This window comes from Carlito syrichta, unplaced genomic scaffold, assembly GCF_000164805.1.
Source record: "Carlito syrichta isolate Samal-C Ts95f unplaced genomic scaffold, Tarsius_syrichta-2.0.1 Scaffold307639, whole genome shotgun sequence".
Classification (NCBI taxonomy): Eukaryota; Metazoa; Chordata; class Mammalia; order Primates; family Tarsiidae; genus Carlito; species Carlito syrichta.
The window spans coordinates 315,533-333,122 of NW_007251735.1; the positions used below are offsets into that span (position 1 = coordinate 315,533).

The 17,590-nt window shown below is 36.8% G+C and overlaps 2 protein-coding genes across 4 annotated transcripts in view; one reads left to right on the forward strand and one right to left on the reverse strand.

Moving 5' to 3' along the window:
• The window catches only part of PIGB (phosphatidylinositol glycan anchor biosynthesis class B), a 38,956-nt gene extending 30,250 nt beyond the window's left edge, over positions 1-8,706 (forward strand). For both annotated transcript variants that reach the window (XM_021715772.1, XM_008064527.1), the window contains exons 10-12: positions 4,907-5,117; positions 7,548-7,728; positions 8,338-8,706. In XM_021715772.1, the coding sequence (XP_021571447.1) occupies positions 4,907-5,117; positions 7,548-7,728; positions 8,338-8,475 (530 nt within the window). In that variant the 3' untranslated portion in view covers positions 8,476-8,706. The remainder of the gene's footprint in view (positions 1-4,906; positions 5,118-7,547; positions 7,729-8,337) is intronic.
• Positions 8,292-17,590, reverse strand: part of CCPG1 (cell cycle progression 1) — a 58,837-nt gene continuing 49,538 nt past the window's right edge. For both annotated transcript variants that reach the window (XM_008064520.1, XM_008064521.1), the window contains 3 exons: positions 16,838-16,959; positions 12,150-13,558; positions 8,292-9,448 (listed from right to left, as the gene is read on the reverse strand). In XM_008064520.1, the coding sequence (XP_008062711.1) occupies positions 9,259-9,448; positions 12,150-13,558; positions 16,838-16,959 (1,721 nt within the window). In that variant the 3' untranslated portion in view covers positions 8,292-9,258. The remainder of the gene's footprint in view (positions 9,449-12,149; positions 13,559-16,837; positions 16,960-17,590) is intronic.

Genomic DNA, 17,590 nt, shown 5'->3' on the forward strand with positions numbered 1-17,590 from the left:
TGGCTTTACTTCCTTAACAAAGTAGCAACATAAAATTCTTTCTGATACTGTCATCTGTGCCCAGTACCTTCATTATAATTAAGCTTAAAATCTCACTTTTGGATGGGTGAGGTGGCTCACGCCTATAATTCCAGCACTTTAGGAGGCCGAGGTGAGAGGACTGCCTGAGCCAACCGTTTCGAGACCAGCCTGGGCAACTTGGCAAGACCTCATCTCTACAATAAATCAAAAAATTAGCTGGGCATAGTGGCACGTGCCTGTATTTCCAGCTGCTTGGAAGGCTGAGGCAGAAGGATCACCTGAGCCCAGCAGGTCGAGGCTACAGTGGCCGTGAACATGCCACTGCACTCCAACCTAGGCAACAGAGTGAGACTCTGACTCAAAAAAAAAACAATTCACTTTTTCCCAGCACCATTCTCCTGTATGTCCCATTCCAGAATTGAACCACCCTCGGTTTTTCTCATATAAACACTGAAACTAAGCTGATCCAACATCTTTCCCAAAGATAGATATGTCTCTAAATGACACAGTGTGGTACAGATGTTTTTTAACATTAGATTTTCTGATAATTCTTGCCAAAACCAAGATGGAATTAGTAATGTAAAGCGTCAGACCCTTCATCCTTCCTCTCTAGGAATCTTACCTTAGTAAGGGAACTCATTAGTCATTGCTGGAGAATACAGATTGCCATGCTAAATATCCAAAATTTAAAAAGTGATTATCAAGCTGATTTTTTAGGATATGGTTGAGTAAAGGAGCCAGCTAATAAAGTACATTCATATATACTCAAGTTTTAAGATTTTATTCTGGAGAGAAGTAAACTGGGGCATAATGGATATAAAACACTTTTGAAACAGTAGTCTGATAAAAGTGATCTGGTAATAACCCAGTGTATTTTTTATTATAAAAGTAATAAATGCTAGGCTGGGCATTGTGGCTTATGCCTATAATCCCAGCACTTTGAGAGGTCAAAGTGGGATAATCACTAGAGCCCAGGAGTTTGAGACCAGCCTGAGCAACATAGTGAGACCTAATCTCTACAAAAAATAAAAAATTAGCCATACATGGTGGTGTGTGCCTGTGGCGTGTGCCTGTAGTCCTACTCAGGAGGCTGATGCAGAAGGATTGCCTGAGCCCAGGAGGTTGAGGCTCAGTGAGCCATCATCGTGCCACTACATTCAAACCTGGGCAACAGAGTGAGACTGACTCAAATAATAAAAAAAATAAATGCTCATGGTAAAAAGTACATTAGTGTGTCACCCTCTAATACCTAGACTCATTCCCACAGGTAACTAATGTTAATCACTTTATTAAATAATTCTTCCAGAAATGTTCTATTTATCCATTTTAAGAATCTTTTTGTAGGCCCAGATAACAGGAATAAATTAAGTATTTTAGGGTGATGTTTAGCATCCAGTTAGCAATGAGTTAGCTACTGTGTGGAATGAAGGGGCCTGAATTTTGACAACTAGTCACAGGTTGTCAAAAGTCCCATACAAAGTCCTAAATCATTAATTGGGAGGGAATCTTGTATTTTAAATTAGGTGATGCTTACATTTATATGGTGGTGATTATTACTTTCTGAAGCTAGGTCATTTGAAGGTAGATCATTTCAATGAGAAACATCTCCATATTATTTGCATGTGCAATTACATAGATGTACTGGACATTGGCAGTTAGAATCTTGTTAATTACCTCTTTTAAATATTGGGGAAACAATACTACATCCCTGTAAGCAAGCCATGGATCTTAGGTTTCTCTTGTCGTGCACTCAGTCTAGGATTGGAACCATTGTGTGTCTTTCCAGCTCTCCCTTTATCAACTCCAGTTTCTGAAATCCCCTTTCCAAACTTTCAATGCCAGATAGTTTGAAAAGCCCTCAAAGGCTTCAAATTCAAGTCAGGTTCTTTTCTAACATGCACACAAAAATCATTTGATGATAACCGAAATTTTAAAGATGTTTTCCATGTATGTCAAATGTTTAGTAATGTTTATAGGCTGCTACAAATGTAGGTAAATAAAGGCAGATTTTAATAGGAATTTTATCCCAAACTTCATTTGTAAGTTGAAACTTCAATGTTATTTTCCTTTACAAATACTGTGACATGTTGTAAGGCTCCCAAACTATCCAAAAAAAGCTCATCTGACCCATAATATTGTTGGAGAAGCTAATTTTTGAATGGCAAGTGTTTATTAGTATCCACTATCCTTAAGAAGCAGTGTTCAACTGATCCTCTTCTCAGCATTTTGTTCATATATTTCACTAAGTAACATGGAGATTTGCTTCTCAGTAAAATGATACATCCTAAAATAAGCTAGCTTCAGAAAGTGAAAATCACGTCAAAGGTAAGCATTACCTAACTTAAGAGACCCCTTCCCACCCAGTACTAAAGATGCTAAAAACCTTATAAGCATGGTATCTTCCAGCATTCTACCCGAGTGCCATTTTTCAGAACATTCATCACAAGTATTCCTATTTTCTATCACACACCCCATACTATTGTATCCCTAATGCCACAGATTCTGATACAATTTTCAGTCATTTAATGAATGAACAAATTGTTAATGAGTGAATCACTTTATACATGCCCAACTTAAATAGTTGTAACTATGAATAAGCATATCCAAATACTTGAGAGCAAACTAAGTATATTCAAATACTTGGAAAGCAGGCTGTCTTCTAGAGCCTTATCTGGATAAGCTTGCTGTAGTTTGGAGGGGCACAAACCTCATGTTGAAATCTGATTCCAAACATTAGAGGTGGGCCTAAAGGGAAGTGTTTGGGTCATAGGGGTGAATCCCTCATGGATAGCTTGGTGCCATCCAAGGATAGAGTGAGTTATCACACTATTAGGTCCTGAGAGAGTTCCCCACCTCCCTGGAACTAGCTGTTAAAGAGAGCTTGGCACCTTCCCCTTCCTCTCTTGCCATGTGATCTCAGCGCCTGTCAGCTTCTTGGCTTCCCTTCTCCTTCTACCATGAGGGGAAGCTGCCTGAAGAAGCAGATGCTGGTGCCATGCTTCTACAGCCTGCAGAACTGTGAGCCAGATAAGACTCTATAAATTACTCAGCCCCAGTTACTCCTTTATAGCAATACAAACAGATTTAGACAGTAAAGTAGACATAGTTTTTGTTTACCAAGTAAGTGCTTCAGGTTGTATTTGCTGATCTGTTGTATCTGTGACTGGAGTTACTACAGATGGCTGAATTTCTGTAATCCTATTTTATTTCTAATACAACAATGTCTAATTCTCATTTTTTTTTAACTTTTTATTTTAAAGATGTAGAGTACAATTCAGGGTTAGGTATACAAATGTTTATTATGCAGGTACCTTGTTGAGGTGTGCTCTTGCCCCGCAGTTTCCCACTACTGCCAATCCCACATTCACCTGCCCTGTAGTTTCCTGCCACTGCCAATCCTTTTCTTATAGTCTTTGTCATCTTTTTTAGTGGATTCCTCATTGTACCATTCAAACATCTTATAAATGTAGATTAAAGTTTTAAATGACAGGCTTAACTTTCCTGATTTTTGCTGCATTTTTCATTGCACTGTTTTTCAGAATGTTCTTTGGTTAATGAGAACTTTTTCAACTATTTGGTTAGAGTACTAGGTAGCATAGATATGTGATGTTCTAACTCCTGAATGGTATGAACTGTGGATATTATTTAAAATATTCATAGTGGCAGGCACAGTGGCTCACACCTATAATCCTAGCGCTTTGGGATGCTGAAGTGGGAGAATCACTTGAACCCAGGAATTTTCCAAGCCAGCCTAGGCAGCATAATGAGACCCCCATCTCTACAAAAAGTTAAAAATAAAAAAATTAGCCAGGCCTCGTGGTGCAATCTTGTAATCATTGCTACTCAGGAGACTGAATGAAGCAGGAGGATTGTTTGAGCGCAGGAGTTCAAGGTTACAGTGAGCTATGATCGCATCACTGCATTCCAGGCTGGGTAACAGAGTAAGACCCTATCTAAAAGAATAAATAAAATATTCATAGAGGAGGAACAAAATGGAAAATGCTGTCTTTCCCTGGTAGGTATTAGTGCAAAGCATGGTTTGGATGCTGGATATTCAAGTTCCAAGAGAACTATGATTTAGTTCCATAGAAATAGTGTGTATAAACTATGAACAAGGAAAAACTAATAAGCATACTTTTTCCAGTAGAAAGGCCTGTTCTTTGATATTTCCAGCAGATCCTAATGTGCTCATTATCAAGTGGCTAGGAAGCAGGATTATGGCAAGGGAGAGAGACTTTACTTATCCTTCTATACAATTGTGTCTTGGAGGAGGTTGTGCTACACACAAGAACTTTCACAAATTAAGAAAAATTGTTAAGCATCTCCAAATTGCCCAAACACTATAGTGAAAGAGATCCATACCATCACTCATATACTTACATTGAAAATCTCCCAGGAGTCCAATGGGGTTTTCTTCCTTAAAGGATGCAGTACTGAGACTTGTATTATACACTGAAATATCCATTACTAGTGCTTGGGAGATTAAAAAGGTAGGTAAGTGGAATAAGTAAAATTCCTATCTATTTGGGAACTACAATGTACCAGGACAGGCGTAGACATTTTGTCTAATACCTGAAAAATGTACTATTATCCCAATGATCAGCAAAGTAAAACAAACTTGTGCCAGAAGTTTGGATCTGTTGGACTCTATATCCATCATCTTTCCACTAGGCCCCGATGCCTTTTATTAGAAAAAGTCAAGATCTAGATAATACAATCATAGTGAATGGTCAGATAAATTATAATGACTTGCTGCTTATTTCTTATTTGTCCATGACAGTATTATAGGTTGTTTTGTTTCCATTAAAAATTACAAAAGCATTTGCAGTTAACTAAGAAAGTAAGATTGCCAATGTTACAGTTCAATGTGTCTATCTTCATGTAGGATACTCACTAACCCACCTGAAAACATGGAAGAAACCAGCTCTAAGTTTCCTGTTTTTATCAAATATGCTCCTTGCCCTTTATACTGGTTTAGTTCATCAACGAGGTACTCTTGATGTCATGAGTCATATTCAAAACATCTGTTACAATCCCAATAAATCTTCAGCTTCAGTATTTGTAATGATGCCTTGCCACTCTACTCCTTATTACAGGTAATAAAAGTTGCTCCGCTATATGCTATTAAGAAAATGAAAAGGACTAAATTAAAATTCTCTTTCAGGTTCCTGCATTTGAACTAATTAATAATTGATCAAATCATAAAAAATATTAAGCTTCCACTCATTTACTCACTGATGGATTTCAAAAACCATTTGAACTGTGTCAATGAAAATCTTTTAAGTAAACTTTATTATTTTACAATTCTAGACAACTTACACTTATATCTGATTTAAATTGGTATGAGACATTTTGTAGATATTTGATAGTTTTCTTATTAAAGAGATTCATTTATCACTGATCTTTTTTAGTCAAGACCCTGTTGCCCAGGCTTGGAGTGCAGAAGCATGCTCATTGCCACAGCAGCCTCGACCTGCTGGGCTCCGGTGAACCTTCCATCTCAACTTTCCAAGTAGCTGTAACTATAGGTGCATACCACCATGCCTGGCTAATTTTTTGATTTATTGTAGAGACAAGGTCTCACACCAAGGCTGGTCTGGAACCTCTGGGCTCAGGCAATCCTCTTGCGTCCGCCTCCCAAAGTGCTGGGATTATAGGCATGAGCCACCGCGCCTGGCCATATCACTGGTCTTACTACAAGTCTTTGTGACTAATCTCACTGGATTCTAGTCCAGACTTGACTGTTGCCATGGTCTTGAACTAGTTTTTTAATCTGGTTGGACATCAGTTCTCTCACCTGTAAAAATTCGGTAATGCAACTAGATGATATTCTTCAAATGCTTGGATTAAGTGTTTCTGGGAAGTGTAAAATACTAAAATTGCCTTAACTGTGCAGGGCATTTTAAAAAACACTCATCTGGTCCTATACTTATATTTTAGGAAGCTATACCAATCATCCAGTAACGGTACAGGGGCAAAGCAGCCAACTTTCTTACAGAAAATTCTGTACCTACTTAACTCAAACTCTCTTAAACAATCTGTAGTTAATATCTGTGTGCATATTCAATTAATATCACCATGGATATCATTTTATGGGAATTCAACACTTTTGAGCTCTTCTGCTTAACTGAATCATTAATACCAATCATTAATACACAATTTAGAAAAACTGAAATTACGTAGCAAAAGCCATAGACTAGATGGAAGACCTCAATTATTGTAGAGAACAGGCATTCTAGAGGTACCAAGATGTTCTCTATAAATAGGTGTAGTAGTTGATGTCATAAGCTTTGTATAGTTCACCAAGGTCTCATCTTAACATGTTTTCTAGCTACACAACAAAAGCAAAAAGACTGATGCCTACTCTGGATTATATAGTTGGCAGTTTTTTCTCAGGAACTTCTGCTTTCCCTTTTAAACAAGACCTTTATCTCTAATAAATAAAAGTCATGAAGTATTAGGTCTTACATAAATGTACTGTGTATGCATTTTGTAAATAAACCCCTATTGCATAATTATTTAACTTAATATCTAATTGAAAATTTTTACATTTCTATCAGTAAGGCTTAATTTTTTCTGAGGCAGTTATAAATGTGGCTTTTTGAATGACCTAAGTAACTAGCTTGAACTGTCATGAGTGGCATTAAAGATGAATCCATCTTACACTCATCTTTCCATACCTCAGTAAAACCATTACTTATTTACACGTTAGTCAGTGAACATATGTTGTTATTACTAAGTCTTGTATAAATATATATGGAAAAAAGAAAAATGCTTTATTTAACAATGTGATCCATCCCCTTTCAGGGTAAAAAGGAAAGACAGCAAGAATCCTTTCTCGTTTATGACTATAGTTTGCTGCTTTGCCAAATTATTAACCAGTAAATTTACCTGGTCCCAAGAACCTCTTACATTTCCGGAACAGAATACCAATGCTACAGAATGTTGAGTCCCCCAAGCTGCTAACTAACCTACTTCCCTCCTTGAAATGGAGTTTGGGTCAGGCGCAGTGGCTCAGCCTATAATCCCAGCACTTTGGGAGGCCGAGACAAGAGGAATGCCTGAACCCAGAGGTTCAAGACCAGCCTGGGCAACTTGTTAAGACCTCGTCTCTACAATAAATCAAAAAAATTAGCCGGGTCTAGTGGTATGTGGCTGATGTTCCAGCTGTTTGGAAGGCTGAGGTGGAAGGATCGCCTGAATCCAGGAGGTCAAGGCTATGGTGGCTGTGAGCGTACCGCTGCACCCCAGCCTGGGTGATAGAGTGAGACTCCAACTCAAAAAAAAAAAAAATGGAGTTTGGGCTTGCACATTATGCTGCTGCTGTTGTATAAGTACAATAGTATGAGAATAATGTTTTCCATCTTTGAGAAAATGCATTAAAGGCTTCTTCACCTTAACTACAACACAGAATATGGATTCAGATTTCACATTTTGCTAAATATACATGATTTATTTCAAGAGTAATATGAAAACTTTCACAATGTTTTTAACATCTTGTATTATTGTAACTTTTCTTTTCAAAGCCATGTTCACTGTCCACTGCCAATGAGATTTCTCCAATGTCCACCAGACCTGGCTGGAAACAGTTATTATCTTGATGAAGCAGATATATTTTACCAAAATCCCTTAAACTGGTTACATAGAGAGTTTCATGATGATGTACCACTGCCTACTCACTTGATCATCTTCAGTGTTTTGGAGGAGGTAAGTAAACATGAAAACTCTGTACTTTTGTTTTACTTCAGGTTTAGCAAACACTCAGATAAACAAAACTTTTTGTTGTTGTTTTTGAGTCAGTCTCACTGTCACTCAGGCTGGAGTGCAGTGGCACATTCACAGCCATCGCAGCCTCGACCTGTTGGGCTCAGGCAATCCTTCCGCCTCAGCCTTCCAAGTAGCCAGAACTATAGGAGCGCGCTACCACACCCAGATAATTTTTTGCTTTATTTTAGAATCAAGGTCTCGCCAAGTTGCCTGGGCTGGTCTTGAACCCACGAGCTCAGGCAATTTTCTTGCCTCGGCCTCCCAAAGTGCTGGAATTACAGGTTGAGCCACTGAGCCAGGCCAATAAATATAACATTTTTATGGTCCTTTTCAACTCCCACATTTCATAATTGGCCTTTTCTCCAGTCAAAATCAGCCCCAATTCTATAACTATCAAGGTATGCTACTTACCAAACATTCTTTTATTAGGAAATTTTTTTTGTTTTATAAGAAAAAAGATGTAGAGGAGCAATTAGAATAGGAAATTCTAAAATTCATTGGAACAGCAAAATGTCACCTTTATTTACTTAAATGTTTATTTACTTTTAGGAAATAAGTGCTTTCCTAATTTCAAACAATTATGAGAGAACTGCAGTTTTCTTCCACACTCACTTGCCGGCGGGTCGAATTGGAAGTCACGTATATATTTATGAACGGAAGTTAAAAGGGAAACTCAACAGAAGATAAAATTCTGAACTGTGTCTACAACTTTCCCAGGTAAACTGGCATTGCTAGGTGGAAATATTCAGATGCTACTTAAATACTTTAGTAAACACCGGGTAAAATTCATGGAACTTGGGGAAAAACTGCGAACTGCTTTACCAAATACCACTATTGAGGAAATGTATAAATATCACATACTTAAAATCACATATTAATACAATGCTAGATTTTAAATAAAGACCTTTAGTTTCCTCATGGTGTAGTTTTATTGTTTCTTCCACAATACTCAGATGTGCAAGAAATTTCACAAGAGAACAAGTCAGCAAGCTCATAAGAGGGCAGCAAATTCTTCACAAGTCAACGGGCTCTTGAACCCACAAAAAAGACAAGAAGCAGGTATAAGATTATAAAATGAAATTCCATCACAGTGTACTTTTCTCAAACTCTACTGCAAATTTAACAAACAGCAGTGTTAATTTACACTTTGTCAATGTATGATTTGAGTTTAAGCTCATATACTGAAAGGAAGTCTCATTTCATGCACAAAACCTGTTGCATGCCTAGCTTCCTTAATAAAACTACCAGTGAACATTTCCAGTGCTAAAAAAAATTCAACAAAGCTAAACTACAGGAAAATGCAGGTTAGTAGGCTTTAGATTGATGCTTCTGAGTAATAATAGTCATCAAACTGATACTTAGAAATAAAAGGACATTATCATCTTGATAATTTCATCTTAGTTTCAACACCAAACATTAACAAAAGCATCCATTTTCTCTTACAATTTTCTAATGTAACTTAATCGTGAATCAGTATTTGGGATCCAAAGGCAATTGCCCCAATTCTATTTCAAAATTTGCCATGTGTCTTCCATTAGTGCGACCATATTTATGCCATTTACCTTCCCTTTTATAAGGCTGTGGCTGAAGGTGCTTCTGTTCTTGTTTTCGCTGCCTGGAGTTTTCAATATTTACCATACGTTGCTTTTTATCAGGTCGACTGAAAGCAGTAAACACATTTTTCATCTATGTTAGAGTTCAATTTGTTTAAATTTAAAACAATGTTAATGTTTTTCTCCATTAATCTATTATCTGAACATACTGAAAGAAGATGTTAATTACAATCCTAATGTATCCATATAAAAAATAAAGGACTCAGTATTATACCTGTTTTAGCCTATAGAAACAAAAAATAGACAAATTTAATTCCACAGGCAAAAAAGGGGAAACACTCAACAGATAAAAAAGAAATGTGACAATAAAATAATGAGATGTGTTTCCATTATTTTTCCTCCTTTCCTGTAAAAATCAATCTCCGTTGGCTTGATCCCTTCACAGAAATATCTACGTCTTAACTTTTTCTCCCTTACAACAAAAGTTCACAAACATCTACAGTGCTTTCTTCAGTCTCTTATGATCAGGCTTCTGTCACAACTTCACTGAAAGTTCATACTGCCATTCATGGTCACTGAATTCCCAAGAAATATTTTTCAAATCTCAACTTTTTAAAAACATTTCACACATTTAAATATTCCTTTATATTTGAGATGATCTTTGGATTTTCATTATGCTACTCCCTGGTCCTGTCCTTCTCAGCCTTCTCTCTACAACCCCCTAGATGATTATGCTCTCCCAGGAGTCTGATAAATACACACACCTAAGAGTCTGGGCAAAAGAGATGGCCATATAACTAATTGCCAACTAGCCCTTTTCACTCAAATGTCAATGGGTACCTCCAAACAATTTGCATCTCCAACTCCCCTTGCCCAAACCTGGTATTCCCTAAATAGGTGACCCAACCCAGAAATCTATGTCACTGTTACTTTCAACTTCCCTTTCACACGAAATACTGTCATCTTGTTCAAATCTGTCTCCTCCCACTCCTACTACTGTCGCAGTTCGAATATTCATCAGTTCATGCCTGTATCATATTGGCCACCTTCTAGCTTCACATCTTTCCCATCAATCCTTCAAGCTGCTACCCATACAGTAGTCCCACCTTACCCGCAGCTTCACTTTCTGCGGTGCAGGTTTCAGTTACCCATGATTAACCACAGTGTGAAAATATTAAGTAGAAAATTTCAGAAATACTTGGTAAGTGTTAAATTATACACCTATTCTGAGTAATGTGATAAAATCTCATGCTGTTCTGCCCCATCTGACGTTAGACGTGAATTACCCTTGTGTGGTGTACCCACAATGTACATGCTAGCCGTCTGTTAGTTTAGCAGTCTCAGTTATCAGATCCACTATCACAGCACCACAGTGCTTGTTGTATTCAAGTATCTATTATTTTATTTAATAATGATCCCAAAATGCTATAGTGATGCTGGCAATTAGGACAGGCCAAAGAAAAACTTTTGCAAAGTGCTTCTTTTAAGTGAAAAAGTGCAAGTTCTCCAAAAAAAATGATATGCTGAGGTTGCTACTGTAAGAACAAATCTATCTGTGAAATTGAGAAGGAAAAAAGAAATTCATGCCTAGGGTTCTATACCATCCCTGGTTTCAAGCAACCACTGGGGGTTTTGAAACAAATCCCCAAAGATAAGGGAGGACTACTGTAATCTAAAATACAACATAGTCTTCCCCCACACCCCTTCAAAAATCCTTGAGCACAAAATGAGGTCCTTCATGACCTTACTCTTTTCTTTTATTCATCCCCCAGCACTACCCTGCTTCTTTTAAGTAGGATATCTTCACATCTCCAAGTCTTTGCAATTACCCTTTGAGTGAAATGACTTCCTGTAGCTGCACAGCAAATTCTTACTTCTCTCTCAAAAGCTAGTTTAAAAGCCAGGTTTAGTTCAAAGGCCACCTTACTCATAAGCCTTCCAAACATCACCAGACAGCCTGAGGCCACAATATACATACCTCCATACCTTCATTTATCTTATTTAGCTAGCTTGTGAGCTCTTTTACATAAGCAAAAAATTCATTTGTTTCCTCAAGGCAGCCTCACAATGCTCTGTTCATTATAGCACTAGATATCTGTGTAATGACTAAAGACACCAGAATCAGTCTCATTATTTTACAGACACATTACATTTATTCAGAAAGATATGTATCTCAAAACTAAAAAGTGAAGCTAACATTTGAAGATTAGGCAAATTTCATGTTACAGAATATAAAGATGATAAACAATGGATAGAAAGTTGTTATGAGTACACAAATTATAATTTCTGGCTTGCTTAGTCTGCCTGTTTGATCACATCTCTACTTGTATCAACAATTGTGTAATAAGTATTAAATATAATAACTAAGCTGGTATATGGAATAGGCAAGAGGCTAGAAATTAGAATTGTCATATATGAGCTCTTCTGATTTCAGAGTAAAATTTGTTATGTTCACTCCTAGCTTAAAGTGAGTAAATAAAGGAGTAAAGGAAAATAATTTTACTTAAGGTGATTCTCTATTCATATAAACTATAATAAAAAGAAACAAACTTGGCCAGAATAAGATTTATATACCCTTAACTAATTTTTAGGGTAGAAATGAATAATTTGTTCAAAGTGATTATTATATGAAAATTTTCAATTTGTAATAGCTGTAATTTTAAAACTATATCTAATTATTCTAAATTCTCTGTGGCAATAAAGCATGTATCTTAGAAATAGCAATTCCAGAGACTCATCAAATGATAAAAATGCTATCCAATCTACAATTACAAACTACTATAATAACATGGTTTTATGTAAACCGACCTGGGTCCATATGGAAGGGGAAATGTGTGACCAAAGAAGTGTCTATATATAAATCCATCCAACTTCTCAAACACTCCATCATTATCTACTTGATATTCCTTCATGTCCTTAAGATAATCTTTAACACCAATAACAAAGTCAGTGAAGAGCTTCTGATCATGTATAAAGACACCATTTAGGAAAAACTTATTGATGAACTGATTAAGTTCTTTCCAGTGATGAAAACCATTCAGTTCTTCTAGTAAGTACCTTTCCATGACGTGTCTAAAATCATCTATCCTTACAGGATTCCTCACCGTATTAAAAAGGCTCATGGATTCTTGTCGAGCACATTCAAATACACCAGAACAATCCTTTCTGAAAGAATGATAATTTTCCCTACAGTCACGCTCAGCAATACATTTCTGTGAATTTGTATTTTTTCTGAATTCTTCAAAGTGAGTTGGTTTTACTTTTCTTCCATCTCTTTGCATAGTAGGGCCTCTGCTATTCTGGTTTTCTGTAGGTGCTCTATACTGTGGATGTAAATAGTCACTAAAAACTGTTCTTGGTTTTTCAGTTGCTTCTTCTGTGGTAGCACCACATCTTTTATTACTCTTTTCATCGAAGATATTCTTGGTGTTATCTTTAAAATGTCTGAAAGTGGATTTAACTGAATCTGAGAATTTTTTCAGATTCTCCTTCACAGCTTCTTTAGCCTGCTTAATTTTTTCTTTATGATGTCTCACAAACTCCTTGGTAGAATTCTTCATAGCATCAAATGTTTCCTTAACTGAACCCAAAAATGTGTTCTTTGACTTATTTTTAGCCCTGTGGTTTCCTCTGCTCCCTTTCTTTTTTCCATCAGTTTCTTGTTTTCCATTTTGATCTTTTGCCTCAACATACAATCTTTCCCACAAATCAGAACGCTGCTGTTCAAAGTTCAGCTTCTGCTCCAGCTCAGTGAGTCTCTCCCGTAAGATTGCTATCTCCTTTTTTTCAGCCAACACATTGGGAGACTCTGAGTTGCTATGTGACTGACTAGCACTTAACTGCTGAAGTTCCACCCGTAAAGCCATGGTTACTAGTCGTTCTCTCTCTAGTTCCCTCTTTAGCATCTTTGCTTCTGCCAACAGAGTCTCCTTTTGATTAAGAAAGCCATATTTTTTCTGCCTTTCCTCTTCCAAATGCTGCTTAAGCTTTTGATTTTCTTTAACTAACTCAGCACTTGTCCCTTTATCTTCCAGTATTCTAATCTGTTCTCTTAGTTTGTTTAATTCTTCTTGTAGTGAAGATAAGGCTTTTTCTTCCTTCTCCAGAGATATTCTTAAATACTGATTTTCTGCAGCAAGGTTCGTTTTCTGAGTTTCAAAAGACATCTTCTCTGCTTCAGTAAGAGTCCAACACGTTGCAAGATTTTCTTTTAATGACTAAATTTTTTTTAGAAAGACAAGAAAGAAAAACATCAAGTGCTTTAAAAGCTGAATTTAAATCTTCAAACTATTAACACCTCATAAACTTTAGTGTCTTTACTAAAGATATTGTCCCGGGGGTTGTATTTTCAATAGTATACACACTGGAAAACACAAAGTTTGTAATGCAAGAAAATGTACAGAGAAATGCATCAAATTAAGAACAACAGTATAGTAGAAGAATTTAGAGAGAAAAGTTAACTCAAGCTCACTTTATTACCAATAAGTGTAATTAGTGTTTCCCATAATCACATGAAGTTTGCACTGACTTATGGACCCATTTATAAGTTTGGAGAAAAGCTCTTCTGTCTTCATTCTATCCTAGAGAATTTAGGCAGGACTAAAAGCTTTTCTGAAACTTTGGAAGAGTTTATATTTTATAAAAAGGAAAATTACATCTAGGCTGACTTTGGACTTCAAAAAATTCTGTTTGTAGTCAGTGTATCCTTTGAATGAGTAAATATTTCAATAATCTTAGTCCTATTAGAAACATTTTACTCCTATGCAATTAACATTTCTAAGAAAGAAACAGCTTAAGTCATAAATTTCATAAGCACACTAGAAGACAGACTGAATATTGGTAACACTTGTAACTAATCTCCCCCAATTTCAAGTAAACTTCTAAAGTGATTATAACCCAGATTACAGCAGTTCTGTAATCTCTACAGATTAATGTAACTCTGAAGATTAATCTATAGAATACTATAACTTCTGAAAGCCAGCATTCATGATAGAGAGAAATCAAGGTCAATCAGGCTTATGAAATTTTACTGCAGTTAAAGGTAGCCTTGACTGACTTGATTTTCTTTCAAATATATGCATTGGTAACAAATGTTATAGTATTTATTTAATCAGTCAGTTAAAATATATATAAATTTACAAAATGATACTTAAGTTTGGTGTAATTTACCAAACAATTTGTAGTTATCCCATTTGAATCAGATCAGTAAATTATCTGGTTTCACAAACAAGCAAAAACAAAAACCTTAAGAGAATGGGACTATTTTTAAATAACTATCTGAAGCCGGGCTCAGTGGCTCAGCCTATAATCCCGCGCCTTTGGGAGGCTGAGGTGAGTGGATTGCCCGAGCCCGCGGGTTCGAGACCCACCTGGACAGCGAGACCTCATCTCTACAATAAATCAAAAAATCAGCCGGGCGTGGCAGCGCATGCCTGTAATTCCGGCTACTCGGAAGGCTGAGGTGGAAGGATCGCCAGAGCTCAGCAGGTAGGCTGCGGTGGCCAGGAGCGGCCACTGCACTCCAGTCTGGGCGACAGAGTGAGACTCCAACTCAAAAATAATAATAAAAAATAACTATCTGAAATGGCTGCTTCACCTTCTGGTTCATTAATCTTCAGAGAACAAATTAAGATTTAAAATTTAATCATAGTCATTTCATCTGCTCTACCTGCATGAGAGTAAACAAATCTACCCAACAGCAGTGGACTTATCAAGTAAAACAGACTAATGCAGCATAATCTTGAAATACACCAACACTGGCTGGGCCCAGTGGCTCACGCCTATAATCCCAGCATTTTGGGAGGCCGAGGTGAGAGGACTGCCTGAGCCCACGGGTTCGAGACCAGCCTGGGCAACTTGGCGAGATCTCATCTCTATAATAAATCAAAAAATTAGCTGGGCATGGTGGCACATGCCTGTAGTTCCAGCTACTTGGATGGCTGAGGTGGAAGGATTGCCTGAGCCCAGCAGGTCAAGGCTGTAGTGACTGTGAGCAGGTCGAGGCTGTAGTGGCTGTGAGCATGCCACTGCACTCCAGCTTGGGCGACAGGGTAAGACTCCAACTTAAAAAAAAAAAAGAAATACAACAACACAAAAAGCCACAGAGAGCAGAAGACTACAGCATTCCTCGTGCAGTAATCATGATTTTGAAATAAATTATTGATAAGCAGATCCTGAGCAGGTCTGCCAAAGAGCTTCAGTATCTGACCCACCACTTAACAGCTAGAAACAGGAGATCTGCAAAAACTGACTTTCTGTAAACATTTGTTTATGTCAAGCCTTCTAAAAGGCAATGTCATCCTACGGAACCAGAAACCACTGTGGTGAGGAAAAAAAAAAAAAACTTCTTCTGATACAGGTAGGAAAAACTGCACTATTTGCAACTGACTTTAGTAGTACTTCCCCAAAAGACAAAATTTGGAGGCAAAGTAGTATTCTGTCTTTTCAAGAAATATAGCCTACAAGGGAAGCATACATAAATTAAGTGTGAAGAAAACTTGGGTATGCGAGAATGGAGGAATAAAGCAACAGCTTACTTTTCTACCGAGTTTATCCCTATATCCTTCCTAGGATAGAACTAAATAGGAGACCAGCAATTTTGCTGGTCCTCATAAGTCCTCGAAAGGCACGTGGTAACAACAGAACAAACAGTACAGTTCTGTAGGTGAGTTTTAGACAGGAAAACCTAACATGCTCTCCCATCAGAATAAGAAACTAATGAAGAGGAACAGCTATTTCCCCTGATCAAGGGAAGATCCTGGAGAGGCTATAAAACCACAGTTCATCTCATGAACTAAAAATGTTTCCTTTGCTCTGTGAACATAATGTTAATAATAAAAATGTCACCAGGCACAGTAGCGCACACCTGTAATATTAGCACTTTGAGAGGCCAAAGTGAGAGGATCGCTTGAGTCCAAAACTTCAAGACCAATTAGGCAATAGAGACCTTGTCTCTATAAATATATCAAAAAATTAGCCCAGTGTGATGGCCTGTGCCTGTAGTTCCAGCTATTTAAGAGGCTGAGGTGAAAGGATCACCTGAGCCCAGGAGGCCAAGGATGCAGTGAGATGTGATCATGCCACTGCATTCCAGCGCAGGCGACAGAGTGACACCTTGGCTCAAAATAATAATGCCTATATGCATATATAAAATGCCAATTTTAAATAATGTTAATTATAATTAAGAATATGGCTTTGAAGTCAGATTCTTGGAATCAAATTACCTCTGCCAGTTGCTACCTTGGGAAAGTTCCTTAACCTTTCTGAATCTTTTACCCACCTATAAAAGGAAGTTAATAATTACTTAATTCACATGTTGCAAGAAATAAGACAAATACTCTATATAATGCACTTGTAACAATGACTGGGACACAGTCAGTGCCTGTACTCAATCAATAATTATCAGCATTATTACTAATTTATAATCTGCATAGTACTTCAATCTAAATAGCACAATTACTAACTATTATGTCTTAAGATGTGTTAGTAGTACACACCTTATAATCTATAAAAGATCCTTGTTCCTGTTGACATTGGGAAAGATAATCCTTCATATCATTCAATTCATCTTCATGTATCTTTCTAACTAACTGTTGACGCTTCTGAATCTGAATTGTGCCTGCAATGAAAATTTTTATTAGGGGGTATAGAACATAAACATTATAATTACCACTATCTTAAAATATATCAAAACATTCAATCTGCATATAACCTAACTACTTAATCCTTACAGAATCATTTTCTTCAAAGTATCAATATCTCATGAATCTTTTAAAATTCTGATTATATAAACAAAGAACAAATAAGTGAAAGTTCATGATGTCATTCATCAAATAGTGGTAGATGTTAACTGTAATATAAATCAGACCAAATAGACTAATTAAAAAAAAAAAAAATATATATATATATACACACACACACATATATATACAGCATACACCCAGGAACATTTAAGCAGTTTACTATCCTTTTGATTAAAACAAACAAGCCAGTCTACACTGTTCTAAACACAGAAAACAATTTATGTTATGTTCTTACTATGTTGAAAACATTCAGCTTTGTTGTTTTAAGGAACTCTTTGAAGTAGAATTTCAGCATCCTTAATACAGAGAAATAAACAAACCATGATGTTTTTGCACAGGTTGTAAGTCAAAAAGTTAAAATAAAAACATCTCTTTTTAAAAATACTTTGTCTAAAGGATACAACAAAGCCCCAAAGGTACAGCGCATAAAATAATTGGCTAATTGTG